The sequence below is a fragment of the Blastocystis sp. subtype 4 genome (genome assembly GCF_000743755.1).
Source record: "Blastocystis sp. subtype 4 strain WR1 chromosome Unknown seqid_0031, whole genome shotgun sequence".
Lineage (NCBI taxonomy): Eukaryota > Bigyra > Opalinata > Blastocystidae > Blastocystis > Blastocystis sp. subtype 4.
Genome location: NW_014569516.1, coordinates 14,274 through 38,860, shown reverse-complemented (window position 1 = coordinate 38,860; position 24,587 = coordinate 14,274). Strand labels below are relative to the sequence as shown.

Sequence of the window (24,587 nt, the reverse complement as noted above, 5' to 3'; positions counted from 1 at the left end):
GTTAGTTTGTATAATAGTGTAGAAATGGGAAATTCTGAAGAGATTCAAGATGATCCTGGTTTGTGTTATTGGGTTCTTGCTGACTTTTAGAATCTAAGAAACAGCGCATTGAGAATGACCCTTCAAGAGAAGTGAGTGCGGCGGAAATCAATGAGCTGTTGGAAGGGATTAGTGAAGATGAGGTGGAGGGCAAAACTGTGTCAATAGCAGAACTCAATGTATATTTGAAACAGGTTTTTTGTGTAGATGGTGATCAATGATGCCTCCATTCAGGAAACACCTAAAATGAATCGTTCTCTTCCTTCATGCTTATCGGAAGAACGTGTTACTTCTGAGAAGCGAATTCGTTTTGGAAAGAAAGCGACTATTGATTTCCACGAGACAGATCCTACAACATCTGTGTCTCCAATGCTCCAACGAGTAGAGAGTGATATTTCGACTCGTCCTTCTGCTATTACTGAAATTGATTACCCTGAAGGACCTGAAACGAGTCGAAACTCCAGTATTCTGGCTCAATTTGATAGAGAGCCTGAAATTCCTCCTGTGCGTCAATCGTTATCATTTTCTGATTCTGACAGTCCTCCTTATCCTCAACGAGCTACAGCGGATGTGAATGAGTTGAATGCCATTCTTAATGATGAAGTTGGCCCAATTACAGATGCTTCGAAAGATCAAACTGTCCGGATATCAAAACTGTCCTCAATGCTACGAAGCAGTGAAACTGCCACACCTCGATTAACTGAATTATTGGAACAAACCACAAATGGACAAGAACATTCTGAAGTTATGGATACAGAGGAAACTGTGGCATTACAAGACTTGTTAGAAGTGGCTGGATCCCCGCGGGAGTCTTCGAATATGGAGATTTCACATAGTGACTCCGATACATCCGATATTCCTATGGTGAAGGAGTTACTATCAGAGAATCCACCTCCATCGAATCGAGAATCCTTATCATCTCGCCGAAGTACAATGTTCTTAGGAGAAGTGAAATCAGCTCTATTACGGGAATTAGACAAATTCGAACGAAGATCATCAGTGCTTCCTCGTTCTTCAGAACCTAATACAGATACGTTACCTTCAAATGCGTTAATGAAACTCCTTCCAAAACAAGAGGAAAATACTCTGGATACAACATTGGAGTTACAACAATTATCAAACCAATTGCGTCAAGAGATGGCTGAGGAGCCTATGAAAGGTAAATCAGCCACTGTGGCACTATCAGAAACTGCTCAAGCTGTTCGTGACTCTACAGAAGAGACACTGAATCGCATGAGTGCTCCTCTGGATCGTGTAACAGTTGATATCGATAATACCGTCACTGAAGATCTTCGGCGATTGTCGCAATTATTGGTACAAGCTGGCGAACCTGCCCAGTTATTGCCTGAAGAAGATTCTCTTGGAAATGAAGAGAAAACCGAAGCTATTCCGCATTTCTCTCCATTACTTGTTCAAAGTGGAGTTCAGACTGTGGTTCATGAAGTAAAAAGTAGTCAGAAATATGGAGGCGCAGAAAACCCCAAGTATTCTGTCATTGATACCAATATCAGTCGTTCTCTCTTCCAAGAGGAGATAAAAGATGAAGAACGTGAAATTGAGAAATCAGAAGAAGAGTTACGTCAGGAAATTGAGTCAAAACATGATATGGAGACCAGTCTGAATATGGATGCGTATTTCCTTCCATCTGTTTCTCGTTCTCTTCTAGAGGATTCTAGAGTCTCAAATCAGACACCTGTTCCTCTGGAATCTTCTGATTCATCCCTTCCAGAACCTCCTCGTACATCAAAGCTGGATGGTTTTTCACGTACGTCGAATGTTGTTCTACCTTCTCCAATCTTATCACGCTCATCAGTGGATGATGATCCTTCACTGTTGTCTGTAGGTATCGGATGACTATTGAGAAGTAGAAACGAGAAGGTTCTATAGAGGAAGGATTAGAAGGAGTTAACGTCAAGCTGAACCCATTGCGTCCCTCACAACCATCATCAAACCAACCAGCTTTATCACCGATTCGGTCAAGCCAGCCGCCTTTCTCACAACCTGAACCGCCTTTCTCACAACCTGAACCGCCTTTCTCACAACCTGAACCACCTTCATCCTATTCACCTCCTCTCTGGGTCCAATCGATTCTCACTAAGGCACATCAATTGGAGCAAAAAGTGATTCTCTCCATTCTCTCTCATTCATAGTCCTACTCCTCCATTCTCTTCCTCAATCAACATATCATTTCTACACAACCATCACTCTCTCGACTTGTTCAGCTTCGTCATCAGACTTCTCAAGAAGAAATTCGAGTTCAAGGGTTAAGAGAAATGATCAAGACTGCAAACGAACAGATGGTCAAATTACAAGAACAGGTTGAAGAGGAGAAGAAACGTATTGTGCCTCAAACAGGACATGATGAGGAATTAGATCGGTTAAAGAGAGAAGAAGAAACTGTATATAAGGAAGTGATGGATATGATACATGGAATGAATTGTGAGATTCGAGTATTGATGGAAAATCAGTATGCTGTGATGATTAAGAGAAAGAACCAGATAGTGGCTCGGATTGAAGTAAAGTTCATTCCATTAAAGAAAATTAGTTTGCAAGTTAGTTTACATCCATCAATCCTGAAGATGGATCAGCAACGACTGGAGTTACGATTACCAATCCATAAAGAATGGGAAATTGACGTAAAAGATATGAAAGAGATGATTATGCGGTGTTACTGGATTCTAGTTCACTCTCTATAGATACCCTTTTCTGCTCTGTTTGAAACAAACATGTACTAAATCTTGATCAGAACTCAATTTGGCCATCAATTACACACGGCTAGGATAGAGCATCACACGCACTGTCTTTCCCATTGACTGAGGAGGAAGGTTGTGACGGAAGAATACACGCACCACTCCGTTGGTTCCGTGAGCCTTCGCGACCTTACCCCAGATGCAACGATAATGAGAACCGTTCTTCATGGTTTCGGCCTAAAGGACCGTTAGAAGTCATCCAAATTCATTGCCAACAACAATATACCTTGTAGACGTAAGCAACACGCTTTCCGAAGTAGAACTCAGCATCCTTAGCAGTGTTCACTCCTTCAATCTTGATGAGGCTCTGATTTTCATACTGAGCGACCTTGCTTCTATAGAGTATGTCCTCCATCGTTCCATCCCTACCTTCTGTAACCCAGAATGGCGCCCTTAACGTGAAGTCTGGAAGGAGTATATGGCATTGTCCTAAATAATCGATTACAACAGAATACACACTACTAACAGGAATTTCGAAATTCCTGTTCATTCCATCCTCTTTCCAACCAAATTCAATCACTTACAACTACGAACTCTTTAGAATGGTCAAGAATGTATTCAACCAAACCAGGGGATCAAATTGAAATGACGTTATTACTGCTCATTGAAATTGTACCCCATCAGAGTTTCAATCTCAATCTGTAAAGTGTTTGATAGTGACGGTATATCAAAGATGCCTCATCGAAACCTAAGAAACAAACCAGTTAAAAATGAACAGTTGTATCAAACAAACAAAGATGTATTGCTGATTGTATTTCAACGGTGACTCATCCCCCAACATACTTAGATCTCCTCCTTAGTAATGGCTATAGATAAGAAGATACTCCAATAAATCTACTAGGAGGAAGAGATTTAGCAAGCTTCTCAGCCTTCACAGCATCCTTAATCACCAAGGTGTAGAGGTACTAGCCATAAAACCAGCTAACAAAGCTATACTTTGCTGCAGCGCACCTTGAACTTCGTCTCACCGCTAGTATTCTTCTTGATCTTGATCACTATCTATAACCCTCTCAAAAATAAATGAATACGAGCAGCATCCTTTCTTCTAGTCATACCGATGAATTCACGAACGTCCTTGATCTGCTTAGGCTAGATCGTGTTAGACAACGTTTTCTCTTCCCATTTCCTTTCATTTCAATTGCTAAAGCATTTACAACATACCATGTTGGTTGAAATGAATGAAATAACAATCTTTGAACTGAAAGAGGCGAAAGGAAAAGACAATACAATAACCCCTGGATCAGAAATCACTGTATTTCATTTCTGCTTATTTGATTTGATCTCTGAACCTCTTTTCTCGTTATGCAAAGGATCAATCGAGCTAAAATCATTGATAATGGAAAGAAGAGAATTACAATAACACAATAAGACTAGATCTGAGTTTTCGGTCAACACATACCGAAGGACTTACTGGTATATTGGATACGATCGTTCCCCTCTGGTATATCTATCCTTTTTCTTATTCATCGCCAATTCATTGTGCTCGGGGTTTTCATGACTATTCAAGTCATTCTCATCAAACTACAATTCTGGATTTCATTGAATGATATTGGATACGATTGTAGGATGCCTTTGCATACATATGAACTCTAGTGCAGTACAGTGCGACTGCTTATATCGGTATTGTTTGCAGTTTTCGCTGCAGCGTTAGTTCTTGTTTGGCTCTTTGCTTTGAGTTGTTTGTCTCCGTTATTAGGAACAGTACAAGTCCGTACACTCAAATCATCGCTTCTTGTTCGTTATTCTTTGAATCTGTAATATCTAGGGTGTTTACATAAGATTAGTTCGTTTTCTGACACCTGATGTGAAATTGGTACTCAGCGGAGATATTGATGAGTTAAGGAGAACAGCAAAGAAGTTATTTTATATCACTTGTTGTGACAGGTAGCAAATCCGTCTACCTCCATAATCACCAAACAGAGTGGGACTGGTTGTTTTCTTCATTTCTTTACTCCATTTTCGGCAAGGAAGGCGACTTCTCCGCTATGATGAAAAGCAGTTTGCGTTCGATTCCGCTGTTTGGATATGCTATTAAGGATCTTCACATGTGTTTCTTAGATCGGAATTGGGAGCGTGACCAATTGCATTTCGATTCATTTCTAACAGATTATCTTACATCTTTGAATCCCATCAGTTTTCTTTTGTCTCCTGAAGGAACAGTGTATTGTCGTAGTACTTATGAGAGAAGTCAGCGTTATGCTAAGAATGCAGGTCGACCTGTTTTGGAGGTATAATATGATTGTTGATTGTTCTGTAGCATGTACTGCTTCCTCGTTCTATGGGTTTGGCATATGTGTTAAAACGTTTGCATGAGGCTCATCTACAAACAGAAGAGGACTTTTATGTGTATGATGCTACCATGCAGTTCGAAGGATATTCTGGAGAAATCTGTGGTGAGCATTATGAACGTGAGATCGATAAGAATCTCCCTTCACTAGTGAATATGTTTGGAAAAGTGATACTGAGTCGTTCCTATTATTCGTAGCGTATTCCTGTGAATCTCCATATGCATGTGAATGTGGTGAATGTAGAGGATTTGGTGAAAGGATCAGATGATTTGGATGTGATCAATCATAATATACAACAGTGGTTGGATGCTTCATATGTGGAGAAGGATAAACAAATGGATTATTTCATAAAGAATCAGCAATGGAGTCCCGAATGGTTAGAGAATAGAGTTTGAGATAATTGAGGAAGTGAAGTATAGGAAGTGTTCATCTTTGATAGAAAGCAAAAGATTTTGGAATCCCCAAAGTGGATTCTCATGATTTCAATTGGAGTTGCTCTTGTATGGTTTGTAGTTTTTCTGCTGAAGTTGGTGATTTTCAATATCAAGAGTGTTCTCTAATATTTTTCCTAGTATTTGTTGAATTCAACAAGACCATATTCAAATCCAAACATCAGTTGTTTTTGGATCTTTCCATAGTCGCAAGTATGGAAGATCCGTTTCAGAATACAGAAAAGGAGAAAGAACTTGAAACACTTGTCTCTCCTATCAAGTCGCAGCAACTTCCTCGAGATAATAACAGCGGAATATTTGATTTGGAAGATTCGTTGCTAGTGTCAAAACCAATGTAGAAGTCGTTGTTGGTTTGTCATGAACTAGACTCTCTCTTTCAAGTGATAAATCGAATTCTTATGAACTAGTTCCATCTGTTGATAATAAGGCATGGGGAAAACTGTTATTATTGAAGTGGGTTTTTATAAATAGAGTAAACAGAGTATTGAAGACTGGAAATGAGGAAGATGATTCTTTTTCAATGAATATGGATACTGAGAAAAGTGTTACAGATTTCCATATAACTAGTCCAAGGGGAAAAAAGGATAAGTTGGTTCATTTGGATGGAAGTGAATTTGAAAAGGAATTTTGGGACGAGCCTTTCATTGTTCGTTCGGATTCTGACAGATTGACTTCCAGCAATCGTGTGGCACCTTTGAAGATAAAATTGGATGACAGTTTGAGCGATATGACCCCCTCTCTTTCCCAATCTACATCCAATCTGTCTCGTCGTAGTCGTGTTCCTCCTCTCGAATTCTGGAAGGGTATCTATGTACACTTGGATAATTCGTCACATGTAACCAAAGAAAGAGTGAGAAGGATAGTGGATCAAGATGAAGAGAGAATCGAAGAAGAGTTTGAAGAGGAGAATGTGAAGATAGTTCACTCTGCAGAGAATGTGAAAGTGGGTTCAGAAAGGGTGAAGGAGACTCGACCTCCAGAAGCAAGAGAGATTTCTTTCTTGTCGGAAGTGACTGAATCCCAGAGAGTGAATCAACCCTCAGAACCCAAATCAAAGCCATTTTTGGTGCAGCCAGTTGCAAAACCTTCGATCCCCAAATCGAAGGGAAAGAGTGTGAAGAGAGAGTCAAAACCAAAAAAGCCTGTCAAATCAAAGGAACCTCTGAAATCGAGAGAACCCAAATCAAAGCCCAAGCCCATAGCATCCAAATTCAAACCAATTGAGGAAGAGGACCACCATCCATCGCCTCCTCCAGTCGTGACTCAGAACCCATGGACTGAAGAGGAATTGCAGAAACTGCACGATGCTGTTGAAACGATTCCTCTTCCTCTTACAAGTCCTCTTTTCTGGACTCAAGTGAGTCTTCGTGTTTCTGGGCGTACAGCAGAGGAATGCAAGGTTGTGAGTCTGGATCATGGTTTCAAACCACCTGACAAGAAGATACCAGAGAAACCGAAGATAAACAAAAAGACAGAAAAGGGGATGAAATTGGCAAGAAAAGGGACAATGAAACGGAAACGACAACTGAGAGAGATGATGGAGGAATTGGATCAAGAAGAGGATTCAAAAGACAAAGAAACATTATTCGATGCTCAACAGATCAATGGTGAATGGGCATCAGCTTTCAAAGTGAAAACTCCAGCCATTTCTCGAAAGAGAGGAGAACCTCTTAATACCTCTGTCATGGTAAGAATGAATCTAGGAAATGAGATATAGTCAAGGAGTTTTGATTTTGAAGATTTGAATGAGATGGAACGAGATCGGATTATTGTAGAAGCTGAAAAGAACCGGAAGAAGGTGAAAGTGAAGAAGACAGGCGGACTTCCTCAAGCAAAGAAAACCATTGCTAGTATCGAGGAGTGTAAGCGAGGAACGGTTTCGGGATATATTAATAAAGGTTATCGTTATGTTTCTATTTAATTGTAGATGGTGTTCCGGTTGTACATGTATCAAAGAAGGAGAATGCAGTTATTGATTTTGATGAGCAATTGCAAGAGTCAATCCTATCAGAAGAAGATAGTCTATAATTTTTGCCTTTTTCAAAGTGTTTATTTGAAATGGAGGGAAAAGATGAACCAACTAGATCATAAATTGAATGCTTCTTCGCTTTTTATACAAGGATTACTATCGAGATGCATGTGAAAAAGAGGAGGAAGAGGATCTTCGTCTCCAGAGATATCTCATTCCTCCAATGAAGCTACCAGAGGTTGTAAATGATAAGAAACCTATTCTCAGTATTCAATTTCGAAAGATGATGATGGAAGTGGGAAGTGTGAAAACAATTGCTTCTGTTGATCTTCGTGACTATTTGAGTGATAAATAATGCATAGATCCATTTGTAAAGGAATGTCCAAAAGACGAGGTATTCAATCCAGATATTTCAAGAGACTCTGAATCGAGAGTAGATTTGTTTCGAAAGGAATTTATCCTTCAATCTGTTTATCCAGATGTGTCATTCACTCCTCTGTGTCCTCAAAAGATAGCTGTTTCGTTTCTATTATCGATTCAATATCTCCCTATTATATCGTATCCTATGAATATTGTTTCCAGTGATGAATGCTGTTCATGTGTTCTTTCTTCTTGGGATTCTTCTTCAAGATCTGTGTCATCTCAACTCTTTGTAGAAAGTCCAATATTTCGAAAGATAACGGATGACCCGCTGATTCCTCTTTTAACTCCTTCGCTTCATCCCTTCAACGTATTTACTTATGAAATCCCATCGGATATTCCTATCCAACACCTTCCTCTGTACTTGAGTGATGATTCTGTTTCTCCTTCGTATTCTCTTCAAATCATATCCAAACCATCTCATGAATCTTGGTATCCCATACCAATCGCATTCACCAAGTTGAATGAAGAAGTCTTTCCTCTCCTCTTCCTTCATTCTGTACCTCATACACCAATTCCTATTCAATCTCATATTCCCTCTTCTCTCCCTCTCTCTGGAGACATGCCAGACTATTTGATTGATCGAACATCAGAAATCACTTTGTTTCAATACGCTGGAACACTGAATACACGATTCTTACTCCCTGTATCACTCTCAAAACTGTCATCTGCACCACCAAATGTATTGAATGAACAACTCACACACTCATTGGAATCAACTCGAATCATTCCATTATTATCCAAAACAATTCAATTAGGATTTCTCTTTGGAAGTCGATTCATGAATCAGATTAAATCTGATCTATCATCAAGTTTGGAGTGTATTCCTGTTTTGATGAAATGGAACCGATCAGATGTGTTTATTGTTATGTCTAATATGACTATGAAGTCTAATTCGTTATCATCTGGACTCTCTTCATCCACAGAACCAATTACTCAAGCTCCTTTGATGCCTTCGACTCAACCCACTCAGATGCAACAGACCAGTCCAGTTGTTCCTCATTCCATTCAACCTGTTCAGACGCAATCTGTTGCTTCTGTGACAACTCAACTCACTCCTGTGGTTTCTCAATCTCTCCAATCCTCTCAGCTCACTCCTCCTCATCGCTCATCGCCTGTTCATCATTCCAACCACTATCAATCACTGCTAACCGAGATATCCTCGTTTGCAAGTCATTCTCTCTCCTATCTTCAACAAGAATCACTTCTTCCTTCTTCATCTACTCTCTCCTCACTTACTACTACCACAATAGCGTCTCTGTTCTGTTCTCTCCTTCATCCATAGAACCCTTGTTGACTATATCCAGTCTCAACTCTCTCTTATCATTCATTCCACTCCTATTACACAAGCAACCTCTCTGTTGACACCATTACGAGGAGCTCTCCAAGCTTCAGTAACTCTTCATGCTCTGATCACTCTTCAGGAAGGATTGGCACAAGAGGAAGTGGAGAGCATGCAGTGTTATCTCAAATTACTCCTTCAGAATGAAGATTACAAGCGTATTCTTCCTGAAGATGTTTTCTCGTTCCTTCAGCATATCGCTTCTCTTCTCTCCACGAATCCCTCCTCACAAACACCACTTCATTTGTCATCTCCATTGAAAGAATCATCACAACACTCAAATCCAATTCTTGTTGAAACCCCTATTCAACCCTCTCAAACTAATCTCACTCCTCATATAATTCTTCTTGAAGAGACTCTTCTTTCTTCCTTTCCATCCCTTGTACGGTTAGTCTCTTTCTTTGTCTTCATTGGTTAGATCACTCACACAATCAAGTCTTGATTATAAGTGCAGACCTCTTCATGGTCCTCATCTTATTATTGACATCAATACGGCCGTTTTCTGTATTACTCATCACATCATTCTAAAACCTTCTTCCTTGAAAGAATTCATTACGACCGTTTCATTCATGTTTCCACGATATTCCACTATTCATATCCTCGTTCTTCTTCAAACCACAAGTACTCCAGAAATAGCTTCGAATATTCTTGCTCTCCAAGCAGGTCTCATTCTCATTCCACTTCATATCACTCTTCACTACACGTATGCACATGCAAACACACTCATTCACAGATCCTCAGAAGACAGAATGATTGAGATTCTTGAACAGCTCTATGAACATGCCCCTCTTAGAGAGGGAGTATGGGGAGATTCTTATGATGACAGATCATTCTTAACAGAGAATGAAACTCCTCTACAGAAGTGGTATGAGTGTATCCCTTCTGTGAATCCATTTGCCGCTTGTTTCCTTGCAAGTACAGTAATGGAGAGATATGAGTATGATATATAGATTCATCCAGAGGACTTGGAAAGATTACAATCACCAAATCCATGGTTGCGAGATGAAGTCTTGAAAGGAATATTCGAGTATGTGGAAATCATGACATTCAGACATAGTCTTATGAATAAGGAGTTCGGTGCTAGTGGATACAAAGAACGAGTAGACAAACGAGAAGGATTGATCCAAGTGAATCGCGTTCCGAAAAGAGTGAAGCTATTTGTTGACAAAGAGAATGCAGTGAATGGTCAAACCAAAAGTATGTATGATGACTCGTATCTAGTGGTAGTTGGTTGGAAAGTAGAAGAAAAGAAGTCTACGTATTTTGATCAGAACGATGCAGCACTTTCGAGTCTCGATGGATTTGATACTCAAGTATATTAAAGAGTTAAATTAACGGTGTTTGATTTGAAAACAATGAGCCAATCCGATTTAGGTACCCTATTGATCCTATTGTCATTAAGTTTGGTGACCTCTGGTCCCCAATTATTCTTTCCCTGTTTTCTTCAAATCCGAGGTGATAAAAAAGGATCTTTTCATTGTAATCAATATTCCTTTGGGCTTGAAAACGATCTAACACTTTATAGAAAGAATGAGTCACCAGAACGATAAGCAGACTTCAACTGATCTCGTTGTTGCCGATATGGAGAAGAATATGGCTGTAGTCGTTCGTGTAGTTCGTTTCCTTCATTAGTTACAGATAGGACGATCTTGACGAGCCTCCTCGCACATCGAGTTTGAAGGCTCCCAATTTAGAACTAATCGGACATAAAGTGATTTAGAGTTCTTATTTTCATTGAATAGGATGCAGTATACACAGTTCGTTTTTCTCCTGATGGACAACACCTGGCAACTGCTGGAATGGATACAAATATATTTCTGTGGGACGTATATGGAGAATGTGACAATTACGCTCTTCTGGAAGGACATAAGAATGCAGTTCTGGAAGTATGTTGGGACTACGATGGAGGTGAGGTAATTAGCGGTGGTGCAGATAAGAACGTAATTGTGTGGGATGCGGCAGTAATAGTTGGATACTTCTCAATGATGGGATAGTTGGGACGATTGAAAAGAAAGCTGAAAGGTCATGCATCCTTTGTAAATGGAGTTGATGCCTCAAAGAAGAATGACAATCTGATCGTAAGTTGTAGCGATGATGGAACATGCAAAGTATTCCTGATCCCAACAGTGAATTGTAGTTGTGGGATGAGCGTACTCATGAGTGCATCAAAACTCTTCCTCACTCGTTTCAAGTCACAGGTTGTTGTTTCAACGAAGACACAACACAAATCATTACAGGAGGTTTGGATGGAATCATTCGTGTGTATGAGATGAGTACATTTACTCCTTCAATTATTCTCCCTCAGTTGCAAGAAATGATTTCTGGCATTCGTTTGGCTCCTGATGGAGGTTACTTGTAGGAGAGAGTGGTGATTATGAGAGTAGATTAAGCAATTCTTTAGATGCGGGTCTACGTGTGTGGGATATCAATGCATACTTTGAAGGAGAGAATCGTTGTTTGAAGCTAATGAGGGGTCATCGAGTAAGAATCAAATATTGAAATGAAGGATAGCAAGAGAATAGTGGAAATCTTCTGCGTTGTTCGTGGAGTCCAGATCTCTCTATGGCTTCATGTGGAAGTAGTGATGGATTTGTCTATGTGTATGATACAACCTCCTTAGGAATAAAGTAGGGAACTGGAAAGGGGATGATGAGTAGATATCGTCTTCCTGGCCACAAGAGTGGTGTGAACGATGTGGATTTCCATCCAATTGAGCCTATCATTTGTTCGGTCAGTAGCGACCATTCTGTGATTCTTGGTGAAATTCTTCCATAATCTGTTTAATAGAGCAAACAAAAGAAAGTACAAGCTACTTGTGCAAAGTCACATCACAAAGGCCTTCAAAGCTAACTGAAGAATAGTCACAGCACGGAATGCTGCCTATACATCATCGACCTAGAGAACCCTCACGAGAACGAGAGAATGGTGGCTCCGTATCTGGATCCTTCAGTTCATTGACAACCAGAAAGGATCCTTCTGAAAAGTCCTCACTAATACTTCTTAACTTTCTCTGGGAGTTTCGATATTGCACAGCAACATCTGACTTACTCAGTATCGGAATGCGAGAGGCCAACCCTCTTCTCTGAACCGAAATCCTAGGAGGATTTGAAACGACCGTCTTTTCTTTTGAAGTATCCATAGGTAGAGAGACACACTTTTTAGAACTACCCTCACAGGAATTAACACATTCTGCGACGTGTGACTCGCTAGATTGTTCATTTCTCAATGGAATACAAGAAGACACCAACACCTTTTGTCCTTCAATGTGGAAAGAAAAGGGATTTTGACAATCCGCTGAAATACTACAAGATAGAGAGTTCTCCTCTCGTGAACACTCACAGCTTAGGCTTCCAGAATCCGTTACTCCCGGATCCATCCTAGCAAAAATCAGTCAAGAAAGCCAACAAACAAGAAAAATGTAAGATTCACAAACCCGCTGAATTACCGTATTTACCACTTCCTCCATCAGAACCTTGTTTGACTCTTGCAGTGCTTTGAATCTCTAAGGATGAGAACCAATTGACGATCGAACCTCCACTGTTAACGGTTCTCCCAATCCATGTGCCATATTATCAACAAGTCCAACCATACAGAGACCCATTCCCTGTTCTTGGGCAAGTGTTGCTTCACATGCACCGGTCATTCCAACATACTCAAAAAAAGCTTGATAGAAACGGATCTCTGCCTTTGTTTCAAACCTAGGTCCAAAGGTTTGAAAGTACGTGCCTCCGCAAACAGGAGAAAAACCGTTTTCTTTCAGGATCTGAATGACACGCTCTCTCATTTCCATGTCCAAGGCTACAGAGAAGATAACACAATATTCATACATGGAACGAAATGGGAGGAGTAATCATTAAGAATATGTGGAGGCGCCCCCAAATAAGCATAGTCATCTGGAACCACAATACTACAGAGAGGAATAGACTCTTTGAGAGATCCAACAGAATAACTAAACAAGAATGTGAAAATAAGTTTCATACAATCCAATAATTCGTTCACATCCCAATTTCTTGAAAGTCATGATCATCGCCTTGTAATTCAATTCCGATGGAATCGTATATGGCTGGCTTTTATCGAACAAGTGTCTTCTGATAATCACAACAGAAACGGAATTGATGACACCTTCCGAATACTCAACATTTCCAAAATCAGATTCAAAAACTTTCGTAGCAAAGTCATTGAATGCCTTGGATGATAGCAGCGAGCTTCCCAGGATAATTCCTAAAGTCATTTTGGATATCCATTCATTCGTTGGTATTCTATCGATTGAATCAATTTTCGTCGACTTGATTTCATTCAACCTTCTGTCAGAGAAGGGTCCAATTACGTAGTTTTGGTTTCATGTGTCCTATTAATGAACTATTAAGGGTCCTCCTCTGTTTCTACCATTCAATATTATTCTGGAATGAGTGGTTTATTGCTTGCTCTCCCAATTATTGCCTCTGTGATGGCTGAAGATGTTCAAGAGGGTGCATCCTTGGCTCCTACGGAACTACCTACTGAGGTTCCCGCTTACCACACAGAGTTTGATCCTATCGGTGTTGTTGCTCTAGTCTTGTTCTACATTATTGTTATTGGAGTGGGTATTTGGGCTAGTAAGAAGCAGAAAGCTGATACTGCTGTGGAACTTGCTCTAGCTGGACGAAACTTCAGTGGAATCATGGGTATTATTACGATGGTTGCCACATGGGTATGTGGAGGTTATCTCTATGGAACTACTCAAGGAGTGGTTACTAAGGGTTCGGGTCTTGCTTGGACTCAGGCTCCTTGGTGCTATGCTGTATGCTTCTTCTTCGGAGCTATTCTATTCTGCAAGAAGATGAGAGAAAAGGAGTACATCACCATGTTCGATCCTTTTAGCGAGAAGTTCAGTAACTGGATGGTTGCTCTGTTGTATCTTCCTGCTTGTTTGGGAGATATCTTCTGGATTGCTATGGCTCTCTCCACCTTAGGTGCTTGTTTGTCTGTGCTTCTTGGCATTTCTTCTGAACTTGCTATTATAGTGAGTGCTGTTTGTTCCTGTTTCCTTGCCTTCATTGGAGGTATGTACTCGGTCGCTTACACAGATGTGGTTCAGTTGGTTTTGATGTTCATTTGTCTGTATATCTGTATTCCTTTCGTTGCTACCAGCGAATATGTGGGTGACGCTACGAAGACTTCAGATGTCTGGCTGGGAAGTATTCAAGCTGCAGACATTGGTTCCTGGGCTGATTCTGCTCTTCTTATGATCTTCGGAGGTATTCCCTGGCAAGTATATTTCCAGCGAGTACTCTCAAGTCGAAGTGTGAAGGATGCTAGAACCATGTCTATGTGGTCAGGAGTGGGTGCTCTTCTCTCTGCTGTGGCTCCTGCACTGATGGGTGTTTACGCCACAACAGTGGATTGGTCCCAGTTCCCTGAAGTGGGAACACTGGAAGGGAAGGAATCATCTGCCTTGTCCTACATTATCAAGTATTTAACTCCTGATGTTATCACGTATTTGGGTTTGGGTGGTATTGCTGCTGCCACTCTATCGACAGCTGATGGAGCTTATCTCGCTTCAGCTACCGTATTCACTGTTAATGTGTATAAGCCACTCTTCCATAAGAAGGCAAGTGATCATGAGATCACTGTAGTTGCTCGTATTGCAATGATTGTTATTTGTATCTTGGGTACTATTCTCGCTCTGGTGTCTAATTCGGTGTATTCTCTCTGGGTTTTGACCTCTGATTTCATTTATGTCCTTCTGTTCCCTCAGCTTCTGCTGGTTGTGTACTGGAAGGATTCAGTGAACACATATGGTTCTCTGGTTGGATATCTCCTTGGTGCCATTCTTCGTTTCGGAGGAGGTGAACCTGTGTTCAATATTCCACAGTTCATTCCTTATCCTTCATGGATGCCATTCCGTACTCTGGCTATGATTGTGGCTCTGGTTTCAGAGTATTTGGTTTCGATCTTGTTCAAGCACATGATTGTGACGAAGGGCAAGAAGGGATGGGACTTCTTTGGTGATTATTCTACCGAGTTGCCTGTGAAGGAAAAAACGGAGGAGAAGCCTACTGAAGTCATTGCTACTCAGAAGCCTGTGGAAGCTATTGCCGCTCAACCTAGTGAAGCGACTGAAACAAAGCCTGCACCTTCTCAATAAGTGGATGAGATTAGTCTCGTAGATGTAAGACTAAATTGTTTGTTAAAGACGAAATCATGATTCAATTTCTTTTTGGCTTTGGCACATCACTTTCCTAATCAACTCTTGTTAGTAGAGGTGTGTAGTGTAATAAATGGAATCGTCCCCAAAGCCATCTGGATCAACAGACTGCGTCCAGGTAGCAGTGCGTGGTATATTTCCCAATTTTTGTTTTTGAATCCTAGTAAGACCTCTAATTGCTCGAGAAAGGGGTTGCAGTGACATCGCTGTATTCTGTAATTGTAAGGATGGAGAGGTAATTTTTTTGGATGTAACTGTTCCTAATCTTTAGATTTGCATCGATGGAGACAGTGATAGACGCTTCACTTTCAATTACGTGTTTGATGCTACAGCGACTCAACAAGAAATCTATGAAACGTGTGTGACACAGCTTGTGGATAGTTCTTTTGAAGGATATAATGCTACAAGTGCGATGTTTTTTATCCTTTTTACTATAGTTCTTGCGTATGGTCAAACGGGTTCAGGAAAGACGTATACGATGGGTACATCTGGTAGAGTTTCTAATGTGGTGGATACTGGAATCATCCCGCGTTTTATTTACGATGTCTTTCAACGAAAGAAACAGACTGAGACTGAGAATCCTGGAAGTGAGGTGGCGATTCATGTGAGTTTTCTTGAGATCTATGGCGAAACTGTCCGAGATCTACTGGAAATGGATCAATCTGCAAACAAGGAGGTGATTATCCGTTCCGATAAGGATGGTGGTGTGAAGGTACTTGGTCAGAAATTGCAGCAAGTGACATCAGCCGAAGAGTTGTTGGAATTGCTGGACAATGGAAGTTTATATAGAGCTACGGGAGAGACTGCAATGAATGCCTTCTCTTCCCGCTCGCATGCAATTTTTACAATTTATATAGATCAGGAAATCCCTAGATCAGGGTTTTCTGAAGAAGAAGATAATTCTCCTGATGTTCGTCAAAGCAAGTTCCATTTCGTTGATTTGGCAGGTAGTGAACGTCTTTCAAGAACTCGGAGTGAGGGGAAACAGCAACATGAGGGAATCGACATTAACAAGGGATTGCTAGTTTTAGGAAAAGTAATTCGTGCTTTAGGAGATGAGAAGATGAAGAATGGGTATAAAATGGTGGTTTGTATAAGAGGTAGATTCCCGCCATATCGAGAATCGAAATTAACACGGTTATTGATGGACAGTCTTGGAGGAAATGCTAAGACATTAATGATAGCGTGTGTTAGGTGAGAAGTTGTTGTTAGAGATGATGATTAGTCCGGCTTCGGATTCTGTGAATGAAAGTTTAAGTTGTCTTCGTTATGCTAATAGCGCTAAGAATATTGAAAACAAACCTCGTGTTAATCGTGATCGTGATGCTAATCTTATTCTTCAGTTACGACAAGAGATCAAACGTTTGCAATCAGAGTTAGTAACTGCTCGTGGGTATGGTTCATCTCTCACAGACATGTCAATGATGTCATCACTAGCTCAACATTCCCTTGCTGAAAGCACAACTTTGAAGAACACGGAAGAGGAAGAAAGAGAGCGAGAGATGTTGGAGGAACGGATGAATGAAGCTCAGTCCATTGTGAAACAGCTAAAAGAAGAGAACCAGAAGTTGAAGGAGACATTGGATGAAGAACGGAAGAAGCGTTATCAAGCAGAGTCACAATTGGAATATCGAATGACAAAAGGAATGAAAGAAAATGAGAAAATGTTCATTGCCAATGAGGTGATGACACCTGACGATCTTCAATCAGTTGACATATCCTTGTACCATGTGTCTTTAGTGCTTTAATATCACCTAATTGCATTCTATAAGAAGAAAATTGATGAATTGGATGAAATGATTCAGAAGAAGAACACACAGATTAGTGATCTGCTTCGATTGAGTGAACAACAGACCCAAAGGAGTATGGAAGATAAAATTGAACTGATCGATTTGAAGAGTAAGACTGTATTGGATATGGAGATGGAAGTGGCTGCTCGATTGAAAGATGCGATCTTGGGTGATAAGTAGGTACTGGATGATGAGTGATGTGGTGATGTGTGTATGATGAGTGGTTGATGACTGTGACCATCGTGATCTGTCTTGACTCTCTATCTAACGCACAGATCTGTTTCAGAGAAAGAAGATGATTCTCAAGTCGAAGGACCACTTCACTCTGTATCACAGACTCTCAGTTCTCAACAAATCTTCCTCAGTAAGCAGATTGATACTCTGATGGACGGTATCAAGGAGCGCGAAAAACAGCTTCAACTTATGAAGAAACAGCAAGCCGAGATGGAAGCCATGTCAGGCCAATACGAAGATCAATTGAAAGAAATGACTAAGAGAATCAACGCAATTGAAGCTGTGAGTGAATGATGAGAGTCTGATTGATAGGAGAAGAGACAGTTGAAGCAGCAAATGGAGGTCCTTCTTCAGAAACAACGTACAGCCTCACCAGCAGCCAATATGGATTCTGTTAAGAAGCAACATGCTGAATTGGAAGGAAAATTGAAGCAGAAGGATGAAGAGATTCAGCGAATCAACACTCAGAAGCGAGATTTGGAGTTTTCTCTGCACAAACTTCAGAGTCATGGTCGAAGGATTGATAAACTCTCAGCAGAGATTCAGGAAATGAAGATTCAACGAGAAGCATTACAACGATCGAAAGAACAGAATGAACGTGAGCTGAAGGCAAAGATTGAAGACAAGACAAAGGAGATCATGACACTACAACGCCAAACACGTCAGCAAACACGTCAGATCTCCGAGTTAAAACATGATAACCAGAAGATTGATTCGATGCTACGAGCTCAGATGGAACGGACAGAGCAGATGAAGCGAAAAGTGAAGGAACTGCAGTTGAGTGCTGATGTCCAGCGAAGAGAACATGAACGATACAGTAAGGAGGATCAGAAGCGTGTTCGATGGCTGGAGAAACAATTATCACTTCAAGGGAAGAAAGATGCTACGATTCGACAGCTCCAATCTAAGTTGGACCAGAAGGAACAAGCAATGCAACGTCTTAAGACCATGATGAAGACCAGAGAAGAGAACTATTTACGAAATACACGCAGACGGATACAAACTCGAACCATGACAACTCCTGTTGTTCCAGTTGAGTCAGAATCGGGAGATGCAGAAGAACAGGAAGAGTTGGAAGATGCGATTGCACAGGCTCAGGAGGTGTTGGCAGTGGATACATACTCTGTGAATGAGTTGGAGCAAGTGCTTCAACAGAGTCAGTTTGATGAAGAAGAAGTGTTAACACATTTGAGAAATCTGAATATGCAGGAGGCTAGAGAAATGTTGTGTGTGCTGTATAAGCGACTGGCTGATTATATGCGAGAAATGAAGGAACTCCAGAAATTGGTAGGATTTTGGTTGGATGACTGAGGAATAGTTGGGTGACAAGGATGTGGAAATAAGCGAATTACAGAAAAAGTCGTCAGACACACGACGTAGGCTAAAAACTGAACGTAATAAGACGAAACGGCTCATCAATGAATTAAAGGAGAACTACGAAGAGAAGTTGATGGAGGTACAGAAGCAGCATACTGATACTGATCCAGGTAAGATGTGAAATGTGAGATGTGATGATAGGTAATCCAGATCACCAACTGTTCCAATCATTCAGTAAACTGAAAATGAAATATCAGGAGACAATGCAGAACTATGCTGATATGCAAGCTAGCCGAGATCATTACCGAGATCTGTGTTTATCTCTAACTTCCTCAAAAGGAGTAGATAGAGGAACAGAAAATGAATCCGATGAACGAAGTGTAACGAGTTGTATCAAGGATGGAATAACACAATCAGGAAGTCGTGTTGTATGGATTGATAATCAACAATAACTGATAGAATATGGGTTATTTTGATAAATTGGTCAAAAGTCTTCGGAAAAAAGATCTAGAAAGTGATACCATGTCTGTAAATAGTTCAAATAAAAGTTAAATTGAGTTGTTTCTTTGTAATTAGTTAAGAGGAAGAGAATGTAGGATCAAAGAGTCATATAACTAACAAACAAATATAATCAGAATCACCTCCTTCAATCCAATTTGCAAAACTCTCTAACTTCTCATTCTCTTCTTCTTCTGTAATCTTCACTCGATAATCTGTATGCCCATCCCAAAAACTACTCATAAATACAGTGACCATCACTCACTATGCTTTCAGTTTCCGACCTGCGAAAAAACGTCCATCCATCTTCTTCACACACTACGAATTATCTCTATTTCTGCAATTCAACATTATCGGCTGCATTTGCACTCTTGAATTTTACCACAACAATGCCATTTGGATTCGTATCGAACACAGTAATTTTATCGACTGTACCAAATGGCTCACAACCCTCCAACACATCTGATTTCATCTCTATCTTGAATCCTGGCTCTAATTGTCAATCTCCATCTATCAACAACTTTGAGCCTCCTCCAACGAAAACATATTTTCCAACACGATAATCTTCAATCCAACGCCTCCCACTTCTTCATCTCCTTCGGCCCAACTCAAACTCTGTTTTTGCTGTTGCAAATGCATCCATCGAAGTTTCTTAGTTTTCTCATCTTCTGCCTCTTCACGTTCTCTATGAATCACAACCACAGTAAGTGAATACTTGAATTCTGGATTCTGCTTCTTTTGGAAGATTGCTTCAGATACTTTTACTTTTTGTGAGTCTCTAAAAGATGAATGGAACTGAAGAGGCGAACGTGTAACGAAGTGGACATCCATCTTGCATCTGAATCGCAAGTTGAATTGACTCTTTTCGAAGGAAACAAATACTTGCATCTCCTTTCAGTTTTCCCGTTTCATCACGATACAATTTGATCTATGATCAGTTCCATAATCCAAACATACTTTTGGAGTTCCATCCAGATTTGTAACAATAACACCATATCGTTTGAATACATCATTCAGTACATCTACTGTTGTATCTTCAGGAAGGTTTTCCACATATCTAGTCATCCAAATAAACAAATACAACTACATCCATGTATTCTGTTTTGCATTTCTCCACTGGCCAGCTCTTTTCTTATTTGGTTTTCTTTCTACATACTTAGACTTATCTAGAATAGTGCACTTCTCCTCACTTTCTCTTTCTTTTCCTTATCAACAGATTCACCTGTCAAGGCTTCAAACTCCTTTTCTTCACTCTCCTTCATCTCTAGAGGGTTTGTAGGTGAAGGATCCGTTTTATCATCCATGAGTGGAATGGTAAGTGAAGATGAATGAAGTCATTGTTTCTTACCACAACCTTGGATCAATAATTCAACATGGTTGGTACGTAATTCTACATACTTCAAAGAGAAAGAAAACAACTTGTGAATTCTATATCAGCTACTATTCTCAATAGGAACTCTATGTACTTCTGTAGTGTTTTCAAATCAAATGGTCAATATTTTCGACCATTATTCTGCAAGTGAACAAGATATTTAATACATCTATTAAGCCGGTTTCAAATGATTAACAAATTTCCCGTGGGTTATGTACGTTGTTCTATTGTGAACCCCTTCATGTCCAAGTGTGTAATGATCCATGAATTGCGAATAAACTAACGTTGTTCATGTCAGTATCATAACCAATATTGGAACAAGGAAATGCACTGTATTGTATTTGATTTCAAACAACCAACTTCACATATTTCGACATCAAGATACATGAAGGATGTTCGTTTGGATCAAATTCTTTGATATAAGAATGCCTGAGATAGAGTTGATAAGCTCGTTGGTTCTGTTTGAATACAGTGAGTCTGCAGGCATCTAAATGACAATACTTGGCAATGGCTTCGGCTGCACTGAGAAGAACGGATCCTAAACCACGATTCTGATACGACTTTGAGACTTGTAGACTCATTCTAATAGATTATGAAAGTGATCAATAACAACAAGAAGAGAACCATCTTATCATCGAACTCTTCTAACCCAAAACGACTATCCAAATACCCCACTACATTCTCTGTATTCTTTTCAACAATAAGAACATAGTGAGCCGATGGTGAGTTAATACTCTGTCCTAGAAATCACGATTCACAACAATTACCACGCTCATGAACAGGATTCCATTCCCATCCACTGTTAATGATAAGGTCTTTCATGTTTTCTGTGAGCATTTCCATAAGAGCATCTCCAATAGTCGAACTGAGGTTATTTCCGTCTTCAAACACAAAATCGAATTCACTCGATGCAGAAACAAATCTATTCTTAATTATACGAAACAAACCCACAACCCAGAATGATCATCCACGAATCCTCTCCAATTTTTGTTAGCTTGTTCAACAATGACTCTCTTCTCGTTTCTTATAGAATCATCACTTTCTGTGTAACTACACAATTATGTCGTACTCAACTGAAATCATTTGTTTTTCATATGTAGAATCAATGTATCTTGCCATATATCACAAACAAACGACAATCACAAAAAAGACTTACACAGAATCTCATAACAAGTCTGATAGTTAACAAACTAGAAACGAAAATCTTGAGGATATATTCTCTCCATAACAGCTAGGTGAAATTGGATCAATCACATAACCACATTTGTGGAGATAAAAATCTAACGCTCTTGGGTTGTGCTAGATTGAATAACGCCAAGACAAATACTTTGAATACAGTCAATCGGCACTTCTCAAGATGGCAGAAGATGGCCAAGTTCTCCGCAAAAGACATCAATACTCGTCCAAGCCCTTTACCTTGATACTGCTTTGCTATTTGAATCGAATAACTACATCAAACATCACATCCTAGAGTACATGTAACAGACCATACTATCATCATCTGTGTCTAATAAAAATTTGAGTTCTAAGTAACCAGCAAGTTGATTTGATGCCTTATCCCGGACAATAACAAATCGGGCTGTTCGTGATCGACACTCCGCCACTATATTTAAGTCAATTATCATTCAGTACTCTCCTTCTTTTCGTTCCATTTCCACGAACATGTATTATAGAGAGATTCCATGTTTTCCTGTCCTAATTCATACAACTCCTTGGCATCATCTCCTCGAAGACACCGTAACAGTTTCTGTTCAACGCTAAATGACGAAGAAATAGGTTCAAAACTACACATAATCATGGACAAGTTACTCCCACTGTTTCTTGTACAACTCTTCCGGAATCGTCTTTAAATCGTTTGCAAATTTCAATATCTGATATCGGTTTACAATCTTCTGATTCTCTCTAATCCATCAAACCATGAGATATTCGATAACTCAAGGCGTTTTCTCCGCTTTTCTTGACGATCCGTCAAGGTAGATGTCCGTTTTGACATTATCAATGCCATTTTGGAGTTCATCTTCATTTGTTTTTTTGGAATGACATCAGTTGAGAATTCATACGAGTTCAACGCTATTCTTCAGGTTTCAGTGTCAGAGTTGTAACACATGGTTCATGTATAGTGTCTTTCAACGCCATTCCAACATATATAATTCGAATGAAAGTGTGTGGTTTATTTTATCATTTTTAGATGTTACTGAATGTGCTTAGAAATGTGGAGGAGGGAAAGGAATGGATTATTATATGAAAGTGATTACTAGGCTGAATTTCTCTTTTTTGATACTTGGATTCGGAAAGAGAGTGTGTTGACGGCAAAAGGAGGTATTACAAAGGAGATAATCGTATCTCTTTGCTTATGAATGTTATATCCAGATGGAATATATGAAAGAAGTTGCAGTCAATTGGTTAGCTAAGAATTCAAATCAGGTTGAGTCTATTCCAACTCATGTAGGATACCGGAGAATGCAGAATGATCGTTAGTACAAGTATGCTCTAGGTCGAGGTCGAAATGGTTCATACACCTTTTTGGTCTCGAAGAAAGAGTTTATTCTCTGTTCAATGGAGTTCAGTGGCTGTTCTGTTGTGTCAGGAACTTCAATGCGTCGAGAAGGGAATGCGATCAAGGTTACCTTAAAGAAAGCAATTTCTTCCCCTTCCATCAATACATTACTGATTTTACAAAGTGAAAAACCATCAGATTTTATGGTAATGTGTCGAAATTGGCTGAGTTTGCAACAAGTCATTCAAACACTCTATAATTCACGTACATTGAGTTTAGATTTGTACAAGGAAGCATTAGCTCAGAAAATTACTCGGGTACTTACTAAGAACTTAAATGAACATTAGATATTCGTTCAAGATGGTGTTTTGATTCCTCGATATTACAATGTGTATCGACTTAAACCAGAAGATGACATGTACTGGAAATGGAAACCATTAATGGTTGATTCTCATATTTCATCTTTAAGTAGGGTTTATGAATGCTATTCAAAATAGAATCTCTACTGAAAATCATCTGTGACCATCTAAAGAATGAACCAAGTGCGTTTGTGTTTCTAAAGCCTGTTGACCCAGTTTCAGTACCAAATTACCGCAAAATTATTGCCTTTCCAATGGATTTATCTACGATTTCCCGTCGAATTGATGCTGGATATTATACGAATTATTCATCCTTTCATGAAGATATGTTACGAGTCTTCTTTAATGGATGTACATTTAATCCATGTCATGACATCTGGTACCAACAATGTGTTGTGTTGAAATTATGTTATATGCATATTTACAATTCGATATGTGAAAGTGGATTACTCGATACACTGAATGCAATGGAAGGTCCATCTGATGAGACTCTGGTATTAGCAGAAAAGCGAGATTCTGGGTTTATCAGTTTCACAAATGCTTCTTCTACTGTCTATCATATTGTTTCCCAGAATAGCAAAAACCATGATGATTTCTGTCAACGGTATATGACTGAAGAAGGAACAAATTCATGTGCACTATTGAGTTATGAGCTTGAAGAAGTGATTGATTCATATGCAGCTGGTAATAGTGGAAGATTGGATTTACAGTTAGAGAATGGAGATGAGATCACTCTGAAGAAGGGAGAGCTGGTTTATAAGATTAAAGAAGATGGAGAGAGTGAGTGGATAATTGACTGAATGAGACTTAGTGACAGAAGTAATGAAACTGGATCTTCAAATGATGGGTTTGTATCCAACGAGACTATTACGAAAAGCAATCGATGTGAATGTGAGTGATGATGATGAAGATGAAGAGTAGAATCTATTGAAACGTGTACAAGGAGATAATGAGGTTCATGAAGTTCATTTGTTGAAACGAGGTCGATTGACGAATCCTGAGAAGTTGCATCAAGAAGGGAGTGTATCTTCTGTACAATATGTGGAATACTGTTGTACATAGAGTGTTTGTAA

At 39.7% G+C, this 24,587-nt stretch overlaps 12 protein-coding genes across 12 annotated transcripts; 7 read left to right on the top strand and 5 right to left on the bottom strand.

Moving 5' to 3' along the window:
- Positions 1-2,804: 2,804 nt before the first annotated feature.
- Positions 2,805-3,214, bottom strand: JH06_0672 (60S ribosomal protein L35; the record flags this gene model as incomplete). Its single annotated transcript, XM_014673700.1, has 3 exons — positions 2,805-2,966; positions 3,016-3,124; positions 3,159-3,214. 3 exons carry the CDS (start codon positions 3,212-3,214, stop codon positions 2,805-2,807), a joined length of 327 nt encoding a protein of 108 aa, XP_014529186.1.
- A 1,118-nt stretch (positions 3,215-4,332) lies between these two features.
- JH06_0671 (phospholipid glycerol acyltransferase) lies at positions 4,333-5,637 on the top strand (the record flags this gene model as incomplete). The annotated part of the gene is made up of 8 exons (XM_014673699.1): positions 4,333-4,350; positions 4,383-4,523; positions 4,555-4,646; positions 4,678-5,017; positions 5,047-5,244; positions 5,275-5,466; positions 5,497-5,577; positions 5,605-5,637. 8 exons carry the CDS (start codon positions 4,333-4,335, stop codon positions 5,635-5,637), a joined length of 1,095 nt encoding a protein of 364 aa, XP_014529185.1.
- An 86-nt stretch (positions 5,638-5,723) lies between these two features.
- JH06_0670 (hypothetical protein) lies at positions 5,724-7,557 on the top strand (the record flags this gene model as incomplete). The annotated part of the gene is made up of 5 exons (XM_014673698.1): positions 5,724-5,863; positions 5,896-5,970; positions 6,001-7,216; positions 7,247-7,427; positions 7,457-7,557. The coding sequence occupies 5 exons, from the start codon at positions 5,724-5,726 to the stop codon at positions 7,555-7,557; spliced, it is 1,713 nt and encodes a 570-aa protein (XP_014529184.1).
- Positions 7,558-10,009: 2,452 nt separating this feature from the next.
- Positions 10,010-10,582, top strand: JH06_0669 (hypothetical protein; the record flags this gene model as incomplete). The annotated part of the gene is made up of 4 exons (XM_014673697.1): positions 10,010-10,180; positions 10,211-10,287; positions 10,318-10,457; positions 10,503-10,582. 4 exons carry the CDS (start codon positions 10,010-10,012, stop codon positions 10,580-10,582), a joined length of 468 nt encoding a protein of 155 aa, XP_014529183.1.
- A 208-nt stretch (positions 10,583-10,790) lies between these two features.
- Positions 10,791-12,035, top strand: JH06_0668 (u5 small nuclear ribonucleoprotein; the record flags this gene model as incomplete). The annotated part of the gene is given in 8 exon segments (XM_014673696.1): positions 10,791-10,871; positions 10,903-10,971; positions 11,003-11,227; positions 11,255-11,386; positions 11,398-11,615; positions 11,645-11,741; positions 11,772-11,887; positions 11,918-12,035. The coding sequence occupies 8 exon segments, from the start codon at positions 10,791-10,793 to the stop codon at positions 12,033-12,035; spliced, it is 1,056 nt and encodes a 351-aa protein (XP_014529182.1).
- Positions 12,036-12,762: 727 nt separating this feature from the next.
- On the bottom strand, positions 12,763-13,491 carry JH06_0667 (methylthioadenosine phosphorylase; the record flags this gene model as incomplete). Its single annotated transcript, XM_014673695.1, has 3 exons — positions 12,763-13,058; positions 13,088-13,209; positions 13,241-13,491. 3 exons carry the CDS (start codon positions 13,489-13,491, stop codon positions 12,763-12,765), a joined length of 669 nt encoding a protein of 222 aa, XP_014529181.1.
- Positions 13,492-13,665: 174 nt separating this feature from the next.
- JH06_0666 (high-affinity choline transporter 1-like protein) lies at positions 13,666-15,387 on the top strand (the record flags this gene model as incomplete). Its single annotated transcript, XM_014673694.1, has 1 exon — positions 13,666-15,387. One exon carries the CDS (start codon positions 13,666-13,668, stop codon positions 15,385-15,387), a length of 1,722 nt encoding a protein of 573 aa, XP_014529180.1.
- A 133-nt stretch (positions 15,388-15,520) lies between these two features.
- On the top strand, positions 15,521-17,195 carry JH06_0665 (kinesin-like protein; the record flags this gene model as incomplete). Its single annotated transcript, XM_014673693.1, has 6 exons — positions 15,521-15,578; positions 15,612-15,682; positions 15,719-15,854; positions 15,885-16,521; positions 16,552-16,632; positions 16,673-17,195. The coding sequence occupies 6 exons, from the start codon at positions 15,521-15,523 to the stop codon at positions 17,193-17,195; spliced, it is 1,506 nt and encodes a 501-aa protein (XP_014529179.1).
- A 2,199-nt stretch (positions 17,196-19,394) lies between these two features.
- JH06_0664 (splicing factor u2af-associated protein) lies at positions 19,395-20,590 on the bottom strand (the record flags this gene model as incomplete). The annotated part of the gene is given in 9 exon segments (XM_014673692.1): positions 19,395-19,521; positions 19,552-19,604; positions 19,636-19,778; positions 19,808-19,971; positions 20,002-20,064; positions 20,096-20,214; positions 20,244-20,343; positions 20,374-20,465; positions 20,477-20,590. 9 exon segments carry the CDS (start codon positions 20,588-20,590, stop codon positions 19,395-19,397), a joined length of 975 nt encoding a protein of 324 aa, XP_014529178.1.
- A 415-nt stretch (positions 20,591-21,005) lies between these two features.
- On the bottom strand, positions 21,006-21,625 carry JH06_0663 (acetyltransferase; the record flags this gene model as incomplete). The annotated part of the gene is made up of 4 exons (XM_014673691.1): positions 21,006-21,240; positions 21,329-21,398; positions 21,426-21,580; positions 21,606-21,625. 4 exons carry the CDS (start codon positions 21,623-21,625, stop codon positions 21,006-21,008), a joined length of 480 nt encoding a protein of 159 aa, XP_014529177.1.
- A 215-nt stretch (positions 21,626-21,840) lies between these two features.
- JH06_0662 (n-alpha-acetyltransferase) lies at positions 21,841-22,651 on the bottom strand (the record flags this gene model as incomplete). The annotated part of the gene is made up of 6 exons (XM_014673690.1): positions 21,841-21,957; positions 21,986-22,106; positions 22,135-22,261; positions 22,291-22,442; positions 22,468-22,560; positions 22,593-22,651. 6 exons carry the CDS (start codon positions 22,649-22,651, stop codon positions 21,841-21,843), a joined length of 669 nt encoding a protein of 222 aa, XP_014529176.1.
- Positions 22,652-22,887: 236 nt separating this feature from the next.
- On the top strand, positions 22,888-24,576 carry JH06_0661 (histone acetyltransferase; the record flags this gene model as incomplete). Its single annotated transcript, XM_014673689.1, has 8 exons — positions 22,888-22,905; positions 22,956-22,997; positions 23,029-23,103; positions 23,137-23,472; positions 23,503-23,623; positions 23,653-24,294; positions 24,326-24,405; positions 24,436-24,576. The coding sequence occupies 8 exons, from the start codon at positions 22,888-22,890 to the stop codon at positions 24,574-24,576; spliced, it is 1,455 nt and encodes a 484-aa protein (XP_014529175.1).
- Positions 24,577-24,587: the final 11 nt, after the last annotated feature.